Source organism: Carcharodon carcharias, chromosome 35 (genome assembly GCF_017639515.1).
Source record: "Carcharodon carcharias isolate sCarCar2 chromosome 35, sCarCar2.pri, whole genome shotgun sequence".
In the NCBI taxonomy this organism is placed as follows: domain Eukaryota; kingdom Metazoa; phylum Chordata; class Chondrichthyes; order Lamniformes; family Lamnidae; genus Carcharodon; species Carcharodon carcharias.
The window spans coordinates 6,560,178-6,575,682 of NC_054501.1; the positions used below are offsets into that span (position 1 = coordinate 6,560,178).

Below are 15,505 nucleotides of genomic sequence, written 5' to 3' on the forward strand. Positions count from 1 at the left end.
GGGAGTGTTTGTTGGAGACAGTGTAGAGGGAGGATTCTGTGCCTGAAACGGAAATGCACTTGTTTTCTTTCACTTTGTAACATTGCCAGAGATATAGATATTCCTCCTTTGTATCCTCATAGTACTGAAATCGAGAGTCATAATAATCTCCAGTCCCAACACACGTGACTGTCTACATACTGTGGAATCCCACAGGCCACTGTGTGACCCAGGTGTTTCTGCACAGGCCACTGTGTGACCCGGGTGTTTCTGCACAGGCCACTGTGAGACCTGGGTGTTTCTGTACAGGCAACTCTATAGGGTATCCATTCTAAAAAGGTATCTCGCCAATGACTCACTGCTGGTTGGGTTCGGGATCACTCTGCTGAACAGCCATGCTGCTGCTGAAGCTCTGCATAGCCTGAACCTCCTCCTCCTCCTCGTCCTCACTGGATGCCTCCTCAGCAGCGTGACTGGACCGGGGTGGTGGGGCGCTCGCAGTCCCGTCCGCTTTCTGGATGGAAGGTTTCTGGCAGATGTACTTCGGGTCTCTTCCCAGGTTGCAGATTTCTTCGAGCAGCTGAAGAGCAGAATGGATGCATTAGGTTCACCCAAAATAAAAAAACCCATCTCCCCTCCCTCTCCCCACGGCACAGATTGCAGCGATTCTCACTTCCCTCCCTCACTGCACCCGAGTGCCTTTAACGATTCACCTAAACACAGGATTACAGCCAGGCTGTTCAAAAATAAGGGGCAATCACACCCAGGTCAGATCCTGTCCTCAACAGGCCCCTAATATGCATGCGTGTTACAGCAAAGCACGTAGGATTGGAGGCACTGGTTAGCAGTCAGAAGAAGGTGCATCACCGGGACTAGCTAGCCTGAAAACCGGACTAACAATCCAGAGGGCAAGAGCTCAAACCCTAGCACAGCAGCTTTGAGAACTTAAACTCTGGTGTATTTTTTGAACAAGTCACTGCAAAGCACAAAACCCATTTGGTTTAACCCATATCGCTTTTGGGGAGAGAAACCTGCCATCCTTAATCCTTCCTCGCCTGCGGGCGGCTCGAGTCGCACACCAACACGTTCGACTCTGTGCCGCAACCCAGCCAGCCACGTGGTTACAGCAAAATCACCACCGCCGCTTCCTTGGGGCAGCTCGGTTCCGGCGATAAACGCTGGCCTTACCAGCGATTGCCCACACCCAGGGAATGATTTAATTATCAAAAAACAAAAAGAAAAAACTCCCAACTTATTTTCCCTTCTGTCTCTGATGTTAACTGTAGTGCCTCAACCATTCCCCTGACTGAGAGCTGTCTCTTTACATTTGGATTAGTTCAATTCACTTCATTATTCCCCATTTGGAAATTTGTTTCAGCTACAATGTCCCCCGTTAAAAAAATATATAAAAAATGAATAAGAGAGAAAATTACCCTATCAAAAAGATCTAACTTTAATTATGTATTAAAAACTATTCCAATACATTAAAATTTCAGGTAATCCCGCCTGGTGTATATCCTCATCTGTACATCAAACTCCTGTTAAAAGGGCACAAATGAGCTCAGGAACCAATGTGTCCTGCATCGGAGGGACTGAAGTCTTTTCCCTGAATGCAATGCCAACAGTAATACTGGGGCAGACAGCGATTCTCATTGCTCATGATACTCTTCATTCCGGTCAAAATTCTCCCGACAGCAGATTTGGTCAAGAGAAATCTTGCTCATCAGATACCCTTCCCTGCCTGGTTCAAGAGCCTCGGTGCCCTTAAAGGGTCTGCTCTTTCTCGGGGTGGGACTCGCACGCACCTTTATGATTGCAGCGGTGGCATCGGTCTTCAGAGTTGGCTGATGTCTCATTAGTTCGTCTACGGCACTGCCAAGGTTGGATGCTGTGTCACCTGTACAGACGGGGAAAGAGTATCAGACAATTATTTGCTGAAGTCATCGATGATGCCAACTCCTGGTGGAGATGACCAGACAGTTTTGCTATTCCTCCTTATTGGCATTTACCCCTGTATCACCAACTTGCTAAGGAGAGCTTGGAACGTAGGAGGCCATTCAGCACCTCGAGCCTGTTCCACCATTCAGTGGTTACTCTGTGACCTAACTCCATATCACTGCTCTTGCCCCATAATCCCTTAATACCTTTGGTTAACAAAATTCTGTCGCACATACTTAAAACTTAACAGCTGACCTGGCATCAATCGCCGTTAGCGGACAAGAGTCCCAAACTCCTCCCATTCTGTGTGTGCTGGAGTCTTTCCTCATTTCACTCCTGAAAGGTCTGCCTCTCATTTTTAGACTCTGCCCCCTAGACCCCGACTTCCCCAGCCAACGGAAATAGTTTCTCTCTATCGACCCCAAATTAGTAACCGATCTAAATTCCAGGGAATGCAACCCCAAGTTTGAGTAAAAGCCCGAGGCCACCTTTCTCCAGTCGGGTTGGAAGTTGGCGAGCTCTTCCTCGATGGGGTAGGGAATGGTGGGGGTAAGGAGGAATCGAAAGAATGAGTCACCACAAACAGCAGCAGCAGGAGGATAGGGGGCCTGAAGCCCAAAGGACAATGTGAAGGGCCAGCGAGGTCTGGGGTTTAGATGCTAAATCGGTCTGTGGCTTCCTACTCCGCAGGCGGGGAGAAGCGGCGAGCAAAGGGACAGTGGGGGGGCGCTCCCAATGGCTGCCTCGGGGATTTTCTGGAAACAGGGCCACAGATGGAGTTTGGCTAAGGAGAAACATGTGTTTGGGGGGGGGGGGGGGGGGGTTTGGCACAGCTAGCGCAGGAAAACAGGAAGGAGTAAAACTCTGAAAACAAAAGGGTTTTAATTAAAGGGAGGAGACAAGGGGAGAAGTGAGTGACAAGTCCATATTTCCGAACCTTCCTTTCGATTCTGGGAGGCCAAGTGAAGGGCCCCCTTATCTCTCCGCAGGTCAGTTAGCATTCCTGCGCGTCCACGCAACCATGAAGATTGCCCGCACGCTATGGAGGAGCGATGGCACCTTTGGTGGGCATAAGGACCATGTTGTGCTTCCCTGCCCTGCCCGAGTGCCCGCGGATTTCCTACTCCCCGGACGTGACAGCCCCGAAGACAAACTGTGAACACACCAGCAGCGTCCGAGGCCCCTCCCCTCGCCCTCAAACAGTCTGCAGCCAGCAAGTGGAGCTCGAGGCCGCTGGGGTTCCTCTGGCGCTGAGGGGAGACAGTGGCACAGTGGTCATGTCACTAAACTAGTGATCCAGAGGCTCAGGCCTGCGCTCTGGGTGACACCGGTTCAAATCCGCCCCCCCCCCCCCCCTTGGCAGCTGGTGGAATTTGAATTCAATGAATTAAATCTGGAATTGGAAGCTAGCTGGTGACGGTGAAACTATCAGCGAGCATGGTAAAAACCCACGAGGCTCACTCATTTCCCTTAGGGAAGGAAATCTGCCATCCTTACCCGGTCCTGACTCACAGCAATGTGGCTGACTCAACCTTTTTTTTAATATATATTCGTCCATGGGATGTGGACTAGGCCATGGTTTATTGGCCATCCCTAATTGCCCTTATTCAGAGGGCAAGTTAAGAGTCAACCACATTGCTGTGGGTCTGAAGTCACATGTAGGCCAGACCGGGTAAGGACAGCAGGTTTCCTTCCCTAAAGGGCATTAGTGAACCAGATGGGTTTTTACAACAATCGACAATGGTTTCATGGTCATTAGATTTTTAATTCCAGGTTTGCATTGGATTCGAATTTCACCATCTGCCGTGGTCCAGTGACAATACCACCACGCCACCAACTCCCCACTGAACTGCCCTCTGAAACGGCCCTAGCAAGACACTCAGTTCAAGGGTAATTCAGGATGGGCAACAAACGCTCGTCTTGGCAGTGAGCCCACGTCCCAAGAAAATTATTTTTTTTTTTTAAAATCTGCCCGCCACATAAGCAGGGTGAAATCAAAGTGTGAGCAGCGTTAATGCACCATAACAGTGCAGAGATTCCCAAGGTATGTAGTCATGCGGGAGTGCCCCACGAAGTCTCAAAGCACTGGCGTAAAAGTTAAAATTAATATTTTCACTAACTCACGCCTCCTGAGTACCAACGATATGAATGAAATCCAGGAACTCCCTCCCTAACAGTGCTGCGGGTGTACCTACACCACATGGACTGCAGCGATTCAAGAAGGCAGCTCACCCCCACCTTCTCAAGGGGCAATTAGGGATGGGCAGTAAATGCTGACCTAGCCAACGACGCACACATCCCATCAATTAACATGAAGAAAAAGATCACGGCGTTCCAATTCAGGATTTACCCACCACTGAGGTTAGCGGGGCTCAGGCCTTCACAATGCTGACACGCGCAACTCCAACAGAACAAGACTAAAGAGCCCTGGCTTTGCGGGCTACACACGCGGGCCCGGAACTGCGGCCCGGAACTGCAGCCAGGACCCCGCCCCCAACCCCACGGAGCATCTTCAAACACAACCGCAGCTGCCGGCAGAGCGGGCCGAACACTGACCTAACGGATCGGAGCTGCGACGCCTCCTCATCGCGGGCAGGTAGTCGGGGGACAGCAGCACCTTGAAGAGTCGGTCGAAGGGCTGGCACTGCACAAAGGACTGCAGCCCACGGGCGTTCAGGCACAGTGCACTGAACACGTTCGGCAAGGAGCCCAGAACTTCACGGGTCGCGGGTACCTGAGTAAGGAAGAAGGTTGGAAACTGAGGGTGAAAGGTGCGGTGTTGTGAAGAGTTTGGCGATTCCCATTCCCCAAGAGCAATTACAGCCTTCAGTCTCCATCCTACCATAAGGTAATGCCCAACAATCTTCACATGCGACTACTTTCAGCCCGTGGCAATTGCTTAGAGCCAGAAACCACACATGGACCAGGATCTCAAACTTACTAAACAAAAAACAGAATTACCTGGAAAAACTCAGCAGGTCTGGCAGCATCGGCGGAGAAGAAAAGAGTTGACGTTTCGAGTCCTCTTGACCCTAGATCCGTTCTGTGGAAGGGTCATGAGGACCCGAAATGTCAACTCTTTTCTTCTCCGCCGATGCTGCCGGACCTGCTGAGTTTTTCCAGGTAATTTCTGTTTTTGTTTTGGATTTCCAGCATCCGCAGTTTTTTGTTTTTATCTCAAACTTACTCCTTCCCCAAAATAATGAAATACCACTCCCTTACCAGCCTCTCGGCTACCAAGCACGAATCTCACCCCCATGAAAGATGTTTGCTGGAAATGACGACCAAAGACAGGTTGAAATTTTCTGGGAAATAATCCTTTGTCAGGCAGGCTCAGGGCCCAGCCCAGAAGCAACCCGGACTCGTTTTTTATCCCCCCAAATGCTGCAATGCATTTCCTCCATTTCCCAATCACCCTCGATTTAACTGACTGGTCGCCACAGGCCTCTGGCAAGGTGGGTCGGCAGCTCCAGGGAGAGGAGGCTCCTTCCCCATGTCCGCCCTCCCCCCATCCCCAACCTCCAGCACCCTTGAACTATTTTTGTTTTTACTTGGGGGGCCTTATGGGATGCAAACGGAGGGAAGGCCAGCGTTTGCTGTCCATCCCTAATTGCCCCTGAAATCAGTGCCTTGGCTGGGGCCATTTCAGAGGGGCAATCAAAAGGCAGCCACATCGCGGCGGGGGTGGGGGGGGGGGGTCTGGAGTTACCTGTAGGCCAGACCAGGTAAGGATTTCCTTTCCCTAAAAGGACGTTAGTGAACCAGATGGGCTTTACAACAATTGACGATAGTTGTCACGGTCACCGTTACCGAGACTAACTTTCGTTTCCAGGTTTTATTTATAAATTCCACCACCTGTTGTGGCGTGATGTGAACCCACGGCGTGTAAGAATGCCCCAAGGAGTCTCAAAGCACTGGCATCGAGGTTAAAATTAATAGTTTCAGTAACCCACGGCTCTCGTCTGTCTGGACCTCTGGGTTAATAGTCCAGTAACACTGCCACGACCCCACTATCTCCCCAGCTGAAGTCAGACAGGGGCCGCAGCCAACTGAAGAGAAGGGCAAGGCTACCCCCCAGTCAGCAGGAATAATTCCAGCTTGGCATACCAGTGAATAGATAAGAGTCCACAGTACTTCAGCAGGGTTCAGGGTGGGGCACGTAGGGAGCTAGTCTCACTGAAGGACGTGCTGTGACTGGGGCGGGGGGGAGTGGGGGGGGGGTTAAATTGGGACTTAATTTACTTTGTAGGTGCATCCACGGGCAACCAAAAAGAGGGGATTTAAAAGACGGGGAGGAAACGGGCTCTCGGCTGGCCTGGCAGAAACGTAACGCTGAACTTTTGAATTGGTTTGAGAGACTGTTGTGGCACGAAAGAGCCTGCAGAAGGCATAGGGAAGGAACAGGACTTTGCCCAACCCCACCAGCGCCACCTGCAGATGGCTACTGGGTTTGCAGCCGCTCATCAGGTGAACTACGCAAACGTGTGCAACTGCAGCTGGCAATGGTAACCGAGTGGATCGCGAGCAAGTGGGGGTGGGGGTGGGGGGTGGTTTTGAGAATTCGGTGCCGAGGGAGGAGGAGGGGCTCCTCTGCGTCTCCCACACTGCTCAAGGCACTAAGCGTTTGAAATTTTGTCAGCGTCTTGAGGGCTTGGCAAAGAGTTGGTGCGCTAAGAGAAAATCTTGAAATGGACTAAAAATAATTACCAGTACAACGTGACTAGAATAAGGCAAGGACCAAAGATAAACTTAAGATACCTTAACCACGTGAGGTTTTCTCAATGTCCACTGGGCTGGGTAAACAACTCCCAGAGCCAGCAAAACCGCAGGACAGCAGGTTAATAAGCAATACTTATTTTGTTCTCTTGAGCTGGGGGAATAGCGCAGACTAGAAACCAAAACTGATGCTTTAGTGAATTAATTCATACCGGTTAAATTAATCAGCTTAAAATTAATAGAATGAGTGAATTAATTACCTAAAACTTTGGCTAATTACATACATAAAACAAGGTTAGATGGAGATGGAGAGAGAGAGAGAGAGAGAGAGAGAGAGAGAGAGAGAGAGAGGGCAGTGCTTCTGCACCTTGTGGAGAGCTGTGTGGTGCCGAGGAACCACACCGGCAGCGAATGTCTGCAACAGCTCTGAGCTGTCGAGTTGGAGTCTGAGGTGCAGGCACTGCGATGCAGCAGGGAGGAGGAAAGTGTTACCCTGGATGTCTAGACCATACTCCTTAGGTTAGGTAGCGGTGTAAGGTTTGGTTGGACAGGGGGGCAAGAGGATCTGACTGTGGCTCGGGTGGCTAAAGGGAGCTCAAGATGCAGTGGCGAAGGAACCTCAGCCTTTGCAGCTGCCCAACAGGTGCCAAGTACGTGCTGCCGGTGCAGGTGAGAGCAGAGGGTGCAGGGCAGCTGGGCAAAGTGACCACGGCACCGTGGCACAGAAGGCCATTCAAGCAGGTGGGAGCCAAAAGAAATGTGGCAGTGGTAGGGGGAAAACACAGCCAGGGAGGTCACAATGCGCTCTGCAGTCACGACTGTGAGCTCTGAAGGCTGTGCTGTGCCCGTCTCTTCCTGGCTGGAGAAGAAAGGGTAAGGTCTCTCTGTCGCACTCCGTGTAGGAATCGGCAACGCAGGTAGAACGAGGAATGACATCTGTTGGGGGGGGTGGGGGGGGGGAGCGAGCTTGGGTACAAATTTAAAAAAAAAACAGAACCTCAAAAAGGTATTAATCTGTGGATTACGACCTGAGCTACATGCAGATCAGCCTAGGGGCAGAGGGATTGAAGTTACACATCCCTGCTAGAAGAGTGCTACGAAAGGCAGTGCCTCAATGCATGGGCCAACGGAGAGAGATTCCATAAACGAGACTTGTATTCCCTGGATTATGGAAGGCGAAAGGGTGAATTGATTCATTTCCGGATTTTGAAGGGAATTGATGGGTTTCTCTCCGTCAACCCTTTCTCCACTGCTTGGGGACTTTAGGACAAGTGAAACATCACCGTGGGGAGGTGGTGGCGCAGTGGTACTGTCACTGGACTAGTATCCCCAGGGTGACGTTCTGGGGACCTGCGTTCAAATCCCACCGCAGCAGACGGCGAAATTCAAATTCAATAAAAATCCGGATTTAAAAGTCTTTAAATCTGGTAGGGAAGGAAATCTACCATCCCTACATCTGACCCACAGCAATGTGGTTGACTCTTAAATGCCCTCTGAACAAGGACAATTAGGGATGGACAACAAAAACTGGCTTCCACATCCCATGAACGAATGATAAAGAAAAAAAGAAATCAGAGTCAGGTCATTCAGGGGGAGTTTGGAAATATTCCTTTATGCCAAGGGTGGTCAAAAGTGTGAGACACTCTCCCTTAAAAAGATGCCGGAACTCAATTTCAAATCGGTGACTGGTACACAGCATTAAGGAACGTGGATGGCATCTCACTGAAGGGCTGAATGGCCTCCTATCTCCAAAGGGACATCACATGCTCAGAGTTTGTCATCGGTTGCCAACTGAACCTGTCTGCCTCGTGCTCAGGTACCCAAGCACTGTCAGCACAGCAATCTTTCTCTCAGGAGGCCCTGCCGGTACAGCGGTCCATTGACGAACAGAAAGCTTGCAAAAAATAAGGAAAAACTGGGCGGGCAGGTGCTGACATACATTCCTTCCCGTTGAAAGGTGTACAAGAGATGGGCCCCACCCACTCCCCTCGAGATGGATCGACAAGAGCGTACACCCAACAACCTAAGATGGGATAAAACAGGTGGCCACAGAAACTGAAGGTGGGGGGAGTGGGGAGCAAGCGAGCAACTTTGCGGAAGGTACAAAGGCATTGTCAAAGAGAGAAGTGTGCTGAAGGGGAGTTTTTAAAGAGGTACCGGGATCAAGGTAACATAAGAACCTATGAAATAGCATGAGTAGGCTATTTGGTCCCTTGACCTTGCTCCACCATTCAATAACACCTTGGCTGATCTGACTGGCCCCAACTCCATATTCCTGTCTATCCCCGATAACCTTCGTTAATCAAGAATCTATCTACCTCTGCCTTAAAAATATTCAATAACCCTTCCTCCACCGTTCCCCAGGGGGGAAGAGAGCTCCAAAGACTCACGTCCCTCACGGAAAAAAAGTCTCCTCATTTCCGTCAGGAATGGGAGACCCCTTATTTTTAAATCGCGTCCCTTAGTTCTAGTCTCTCCCACAAGGGGTTACATCCTACGTTGTCAAATTCCCACAGGATCTGATATGTTTCAATAAGATCGCCTCTCATTCTTCTAAACTCCAATGAGTACAGACCCAACCTGCTCAACCTCTGCTCATAAGACAAACCCCCTTCATCCCAGGTATCAGTCGAGTGAGCCTTCCCTGAACTACTTTAACGCAATTATATCCTTTCTTAAATAAGGAGACCAAAACTGTGCGCAGTACTCCGCAGTACTACAGAGTACCACATAGCCCATGAAGACATAACTTGCTTTTCTTTGGAAAGCTTTCAGGGCCTCAGGATCACTTTTCCCCGCTTCAGTTTCTGTGCCCACCTGTTTTATCCCATCTTTGGCAATTGGGTGCACACTCTTATGGATCCATTTTGAGGGGGCTGGGCGGGGGCCATGTCCTGTACACCTTTCAACGGGAAGGAACCTTTGTACCAAAGTGCTTCACAGTCAATGCATTAACTTTCTGAAGCGTCGACATGGTCGAGAGGAGGGAAGCAGGGCAAAGAAATTGTGCACGGCCAGCTTGCACATGAGATGACAACTAGATTCTTTTTTAAGTTGAGGAATAAATATTGACCACAGGACACTGGGGAGAACTTTCTTGATCCTGTTCGAAATAGTAGCCTTGGGATCTTTTAGGTCCGTGGGAAGGTATATATCTCACTCAAGAGACCGGCACCTCCGACAGTGCAGCGCTCCCTCATACCCAGGGAATATTCACTTGGGCCATGGTGGCGCAAGTCTCTGGAGTGGGGCACGAACTCAGGACCTTGTCAGAATGGAGAATGCAATCTGCTGAAACACAGCTGATACATAGAAGGGCTGGGTAGGGAGCGGGAGCGTACATGTTAGGGGTTGGGGCCAGGAGCAAGCTGGCTGTGATCACGGGCGATTAGAGGCTGGGGAGGTGCCACGAAGGGATCTGAAAAGGACTCGGGAGAGGCAATTCAACTGGGGCGCAGGGAACCCAGTGGAGCGACGGAGGACAGCCGACAGGAGTGCAGCACTTTGTGTAGGAGAGATAAGCTGGGCAGGATTCCAGAGAGTGCTAGTGAGAACTCACGTCTTTTATCAACAAGGCATGAAGCATGACGTCCGTCAGTCCATTATCCTGGAGTGAGGATAGCAGCGATGGCTCTTGGAACACAAACACAGTCACCACCTCAGTAGCTGGAAAGGAAGTAAAATAAAAACACAGAACCGTCAGTATTGTCACGTACAAGGGCTCAACTGTGCATGCCCCGATGTATCGTCCAACCCTTACCATCAGACTGCTTTTGACAGCCCTCTGACACCTGCAACAACCTGGAGGGTAAATTCTCTTCCCCGTTGTCTCCAGCCCATTGATCAGACTGGCCTAATGGCAGACACAAAATAGGGAACTGGGTCAATAAACGGCATCAAGGGCCGGAAACAAAACGTGGACTGGATCAATGCAAACCAGGAATATACAAACATGGCACAACATGCAAGGATCCAGGTAGGCCACTTGTACCTGCTATCACAATCCCACTCCATTCCACCACCCTCCTTAATCGGGAATCCATTCCATTCTTTGATACACTATAGCATCTACTCTCCAAGGTGAACTGGGTGGGGGGGGGGGGGGTTGCCCGGGGGAGATACAGGTGGATGGATAGATAGATAAATGAAAGCGAGTTCGACTTGCATTTCACATCAGGAAAACTCCCCTGCTGCTCTGAGAAAGTCCCGAGGGATCTCTTCTGTCCAATTGAGGGGACCCGCAAGTTGAGCAAATCGGCTGGCCACAATGCCAAAAATTCCATATACAACTATAGCCATGGCTGGGTGGGAGTGCACTGTTACTGTCTCCAGTGTGGCTGGGCTGTAGGTTGGTGGAACGTCCTCACTTACATGGCCTAGAATAACACCACACCGAATAGGGTAACAAAGCGCTGCCACCAATGGCTTCTATCCATGGGAGTTTGGAAGAATGAGAGGTGACCTTATTTAAACAGTTAAATTCCTGAGGGGACTTGACACAGCGGATATTAGGAGGATGTTTCCTCTTGTGGGGGGAGACTAACTGGCGGGGGTGGGGGGGGAGAGAGAAAACAGTTTCAGAATAAGGGGTCTCCCATTCAAGACGGAGATGAGGAGGAATTTCTTCTTTCAGAGGGTCATTAGTCTGTGGAATTCTCTCCCCCAGAGAGCAGTGGAGGCTGGGCCATTGAATATATTCAAAGCCGAGTTTGATCAACATGGGAGCAGCGTGTTATGGGGAGGCCCGGGGCAGGACAGGCAGGAAAGCGGAGTTGTGGCCACATAGGAAATAGAAGAAGTGGGCCATTCGGCCCCACGAGCCTGCTCCACCGTTCAATGAGATCATGGCTGCTCAGTTTGTGTTTCGAATTCCACATTCCCATCTAGCCCGATAACCTTCGATTCCTTTGCCTAACAAGAGTCAATCTACCTCCGCCTTAAAAATATTCAGTGAATCCCGCCTCTACCACCTTCTGAGGCAGAGTTCCAAAGTCGCACAACCCTCAAAAAAATTTCTCATCTCTGCTCTAAAGAATGACCCCTAATTTTAAAACAGTGCCCCCTAGTTCTGGACTCACCCACAAGAAGAAACATCCTTTCCCTTGTCCATCTTGTCAATACCATTCAGGATCTTATATACTTCAATCAAGTCACCCCTCACTCTTCTAAGCTCCAGTGGAAACAAGCCTAGTTAGTCTAACCTTTCATCATAAAACAACCTGCTCATTCTAGGTATCAATATAGTAAACCCCCTCTGAAGCACCTCGAACACATTTACATCCTTTCTTAAATAAGGAGGCCAAAACTGCATGCAGTATGCGAGATGCGATCTCACCAATGACTCATATAACTGAAGCATAACATCATTATTTTTATATTCAATTTCTCCCGTAACAAAGGATAGCATTCCATTAGCCTTCAGATCAGCCATGATCTTATTGAATGGCAGAGCAGGCTCAAAGGGTCAAATGGCCTACTCCTGACCCTAAGTTGCCATGTTCCTAATCTACTGTCCAGCCACGTTGTGGAGGCAGCACACAGGGACCCAGTTTAAACATCACATCTGAAAGACAGCACTTCTGACAGGGCGACGCTCCTTCAGTGCCGGCTCTGGGGTGCGTCACCCTAGATTTTAGGCTCACCTGAACTCGCAGCATTCTGACTGGGGTGAACACTGAGCGGACACTGACATTAATGCTCGCATTCATTTTTAAGGGTGCGCTGATAGGGGCACACTCTTCAGGAGATGCCGTCTCCACTTCCAGAACCGGTGCAAGATTAGCAAGCCCACCGCCGAAAATCTGCTAAATAAACCCGACATAAAAACGGCACTGAGTGGAGTGTCCCTGCTTACATGGCCAATAACAGAGCTGAGCAGAGAATAAACACTGCATTCTCACCCCGCCTACAGCCCCAGTTTATTTCATACAGGGTTAATGTGGCAGATTGCTGCAGTAGTTTCGCTAATGTTGCAAAGAGGGTGACAGAGAGGGGTAAGAGACTGGCAGGGATGCATTGTGTGTGTGGGGGGTGGGGGGGCGGTGTGACGACAAAGAGTGGGAGAAAGAGAAGGTTGCAAACAAGCAAAAGACAGCTCCAGGCAGTGAAGTTTCATGGCTGCGAGTGATGCTGCAGAGGCAAGGAAGTACGCGATGAATCGAAACGCATCTATCTCGCTTACCGAGCAGGAAGAGGGATGGCCCATAATACTCTGCGTTGCTGATGATGTGCTTTAGTGAGGTAGGCAGCGAGCCGTCCATTACTGCAAGGTAAATGACACAAAAAGAAAACAAAAAGTAAACCCGACAGGTTAGCTCTAACAACTTGGGGCCTGAAAGGTAGATTGGGCAACTGAGGCAGGGGGCAGGTGGTGGCACGCGTCATGGGTGCAACCCTTCAATTCCTGGCTTCCGCACATGGCTGTACAGCATCGCCATTTACAAATCTATTGAAGGCCCGGGGGTGGACGGGAGATTGACTGACAATTTCAAAATTCTTGGTTAGGCAAGGATAATAGGGGATGTAGAAAGACGACAGGTAGATGAGAGTTAAGGTACCGATCAATCATGATCTAACTGGATGGGCAACGGGCTCGAGGGGCTGATTGGCCTCCCCATGTTCCTGCCTAGATGTTAACCAAGCAACAGGTGAGGCCCAATTCCACTGAAGGTAAGCTGGTTTCAATCACATCTATAGGGAACAAAGTTACATTCATACTGCACCTTGCACATCCCAGAGAGTATGGCAGCCCACTGACATTCCTTGAAGTGCAGTCATGGCAGACAATTTGCACATGGCAACACCCACACATGAGGTGAGGTGAACGGCCAACCGGTCAGTCTGCTTTCCGTGGTGTTGGCGGAGGGGGGAATGTTGGCCAGCAGTGCCCTAGGGCCTTTGATACCCACCAGACGGGGGCCTCATTTAACACTGCATCCAACAGTACAGCACTCCCTCAGTGCTGCATTGGACTTTCAGCCTGGACCAGGTGGAGTGGGACTCAAACCCACGACCTTCCAACTCTGCGATCAGAGGGCTAACGAACTGAGGCGAGGTTATTTTAAAGTTGCTTAATACAGTGGGCCTGGAACGTCAAATCAGAGGTTGCCCGCAATCCTGCCTGCCTCGGTAGCACTGCCCCGCCGAGTTTAAGGGAACAAGTGCCTGTGGATGCGGCTGGATTGCCTGTCTCTTCTCTGAACGTTCATGGCCATAGAGAGAACTCCTTACCATGCCGAATGCTGTCTGAGAACGCTGGATCTTGAATGGCCTTCTTCAGGAAGTTGAGCATGGATTTCAACAGGGCTGCACGCTGCGGGATGCACTGAACCCCTGCAAAGATGAAAGAACTTGGGTTTATGCTGAGCCTTTCACCGTCACTACACATCCCAAAAGGTTTAACAAGTCAAGGAATGATCTTTCAGAGCAACGTTATTGTTTTACACAGCAAGTTCCCACAAAACAGCATCATGACAACAACCAGACAGTCTTGACTGAGGGATTAACGTTGACAAACTTACCTTGCACCTCGCGTGGAATTGACCGTTGCTATACCAACACCCTACCCCCACTTGGGCTGCTTTCATCTTGGAGGTATTAGCCAAGACTAAAGAGACTCCGCCCTCCCCATTCGACCGCCACCACACAGAGTTAGGGTATCTACCACTCTTACCAGTTCTTGGTGGGTATGCTGTGGCAGTACTGGGCCCTCGTGAATCTACATCTGGCCTGGACTCAGTCGAAGTTGAGGGACCTGGACTGCTCTCCATTACGATATCTGAAACTACAGAAGGCAAAAGTAAATTCCAGGCAGCGAGCAGCACTGGATAAACCCACTCTCTGGGACATTTCTGTTACCGCATTACTACGAATGCCGGGGTAGACAGAGTCAAACTTATTTCCTCAGGTTGGAGAGCCCAGAATGAGGGTTATAACCTTAAAATAACAGGCAAGCTATTCAGCAGGGGAATCTGGAAGCACTCCTTCACACAAAGGAGCGCGCAAATTCCCTCTGAAAAAAATATAGAGACTCGAGTAGGGTCAACTCAAAATTTCAAAGCTGAAAAGCAAACCCACGGAGAACAATTTCTGTGCAGAACTGAATAATACAGCGACCAAATAGGAAGGCAAATGGCAAAAGGCTCCTTAGACAGCACCTTCCAAACCCACGACCGCTGCCAACTAGAAGGACAAGGGCAACAGACACATGGGAACACCGCCACCTGGAAGTTCCCCTCCAAGCCACACACCACCCTGGCATTGAAATATATCGGCTGTTCCTTCACTGTTGCTGAGTCAAGACAATGGAACTCCCTTCATAACAGCACGGTGGGTATACCGACACATGGACTGCAACAGTTCAAGGCGGCAGCTCACCACCACCTTCTCAAGGCCAATTAGGGATGGGCAATAAATGCTGGGCTGTCCAGTGTTACCCACATCCCATAAATGAATAAAAAAGAAAAAAAAAAAATCAGGAAAGATTGAACTGGCCGGAGCTCTTTTCCCTAGAAAAGAGAGGGCTGAGCAGGTGACCCGATCATGGTCTTTAAAATGACAAAGGCAGTTTCAATCAGGTCAAAGTCGAGATGATGATTCCACTTGTGGGGGGAGGGGAGGGAGCGACCAGAACTAAGGGGCCATCAATATAAGATAGTCACTAATAAATCAAATCGGCAGCGGCGGTTGTGGGGGGGGGGGGGGGGGGGGGGGGGTGTGTAGAATTCAGAAGAAACTTCTTTATCCAGAGTGGGGAAAATGTGGAACTCGCTCCCACCGGAATTAGTTGAGTGAATAGTGTTGATGCATTTAAAGGGGAAGCTGGATAAACAAGAGGAAGAAAGGAATAGGAGGTGATGGGGATGGGGGAGAT

At 50.0% G+C, this 15,505-nt stretch overlaps 1 protein-coding gene across 8 annotated transcripts in view; it reads right to left on the bottom strand.

Moving 5' to 3' along the window:
• The window catches only part of huwe1 (HECT, UBA and WWE domain containing E3 ubiquitin protein ligase 1), a 269,110-nt gene that overhangs the window by 167,878 nt on the left and 85,727 nt on the right, over positions 1–15,505 (bottom strand). For all 8 annotated transcript variants that reach the window (XM_041179576.1, XM_041179574.1, XM_041179571.1 and 5 more), the window contains 7 exons: positions 14,306–14,416; positions 13,864–13,965; positions 12,815–12,895; positions 10,193–10,299; positions 4,474–4,651; positions 1,785–1,876; positions 339–559 (listed from right to left, as the gene is read on the bottom strand). In XM_041179576.1, coding sequence (XP_041035510.1) covers positions 339–559; positions 1,785–1,876; positions 4,474–4,651; positions 10,193–10,299; positions 12,815–12,895; positions 13,864–13,965; positions 14,306–14,416 — 892 coding nt within the window. The remainder of the gene's footprint in view (positions 1–338; positions 560–1,784; positions 1,877–4,473; positions 4,652–10,192; positions 10,300–12,814; positions 12,896–13,863; positions 13,966–14,305; positions 14,417–15,505) is intronic.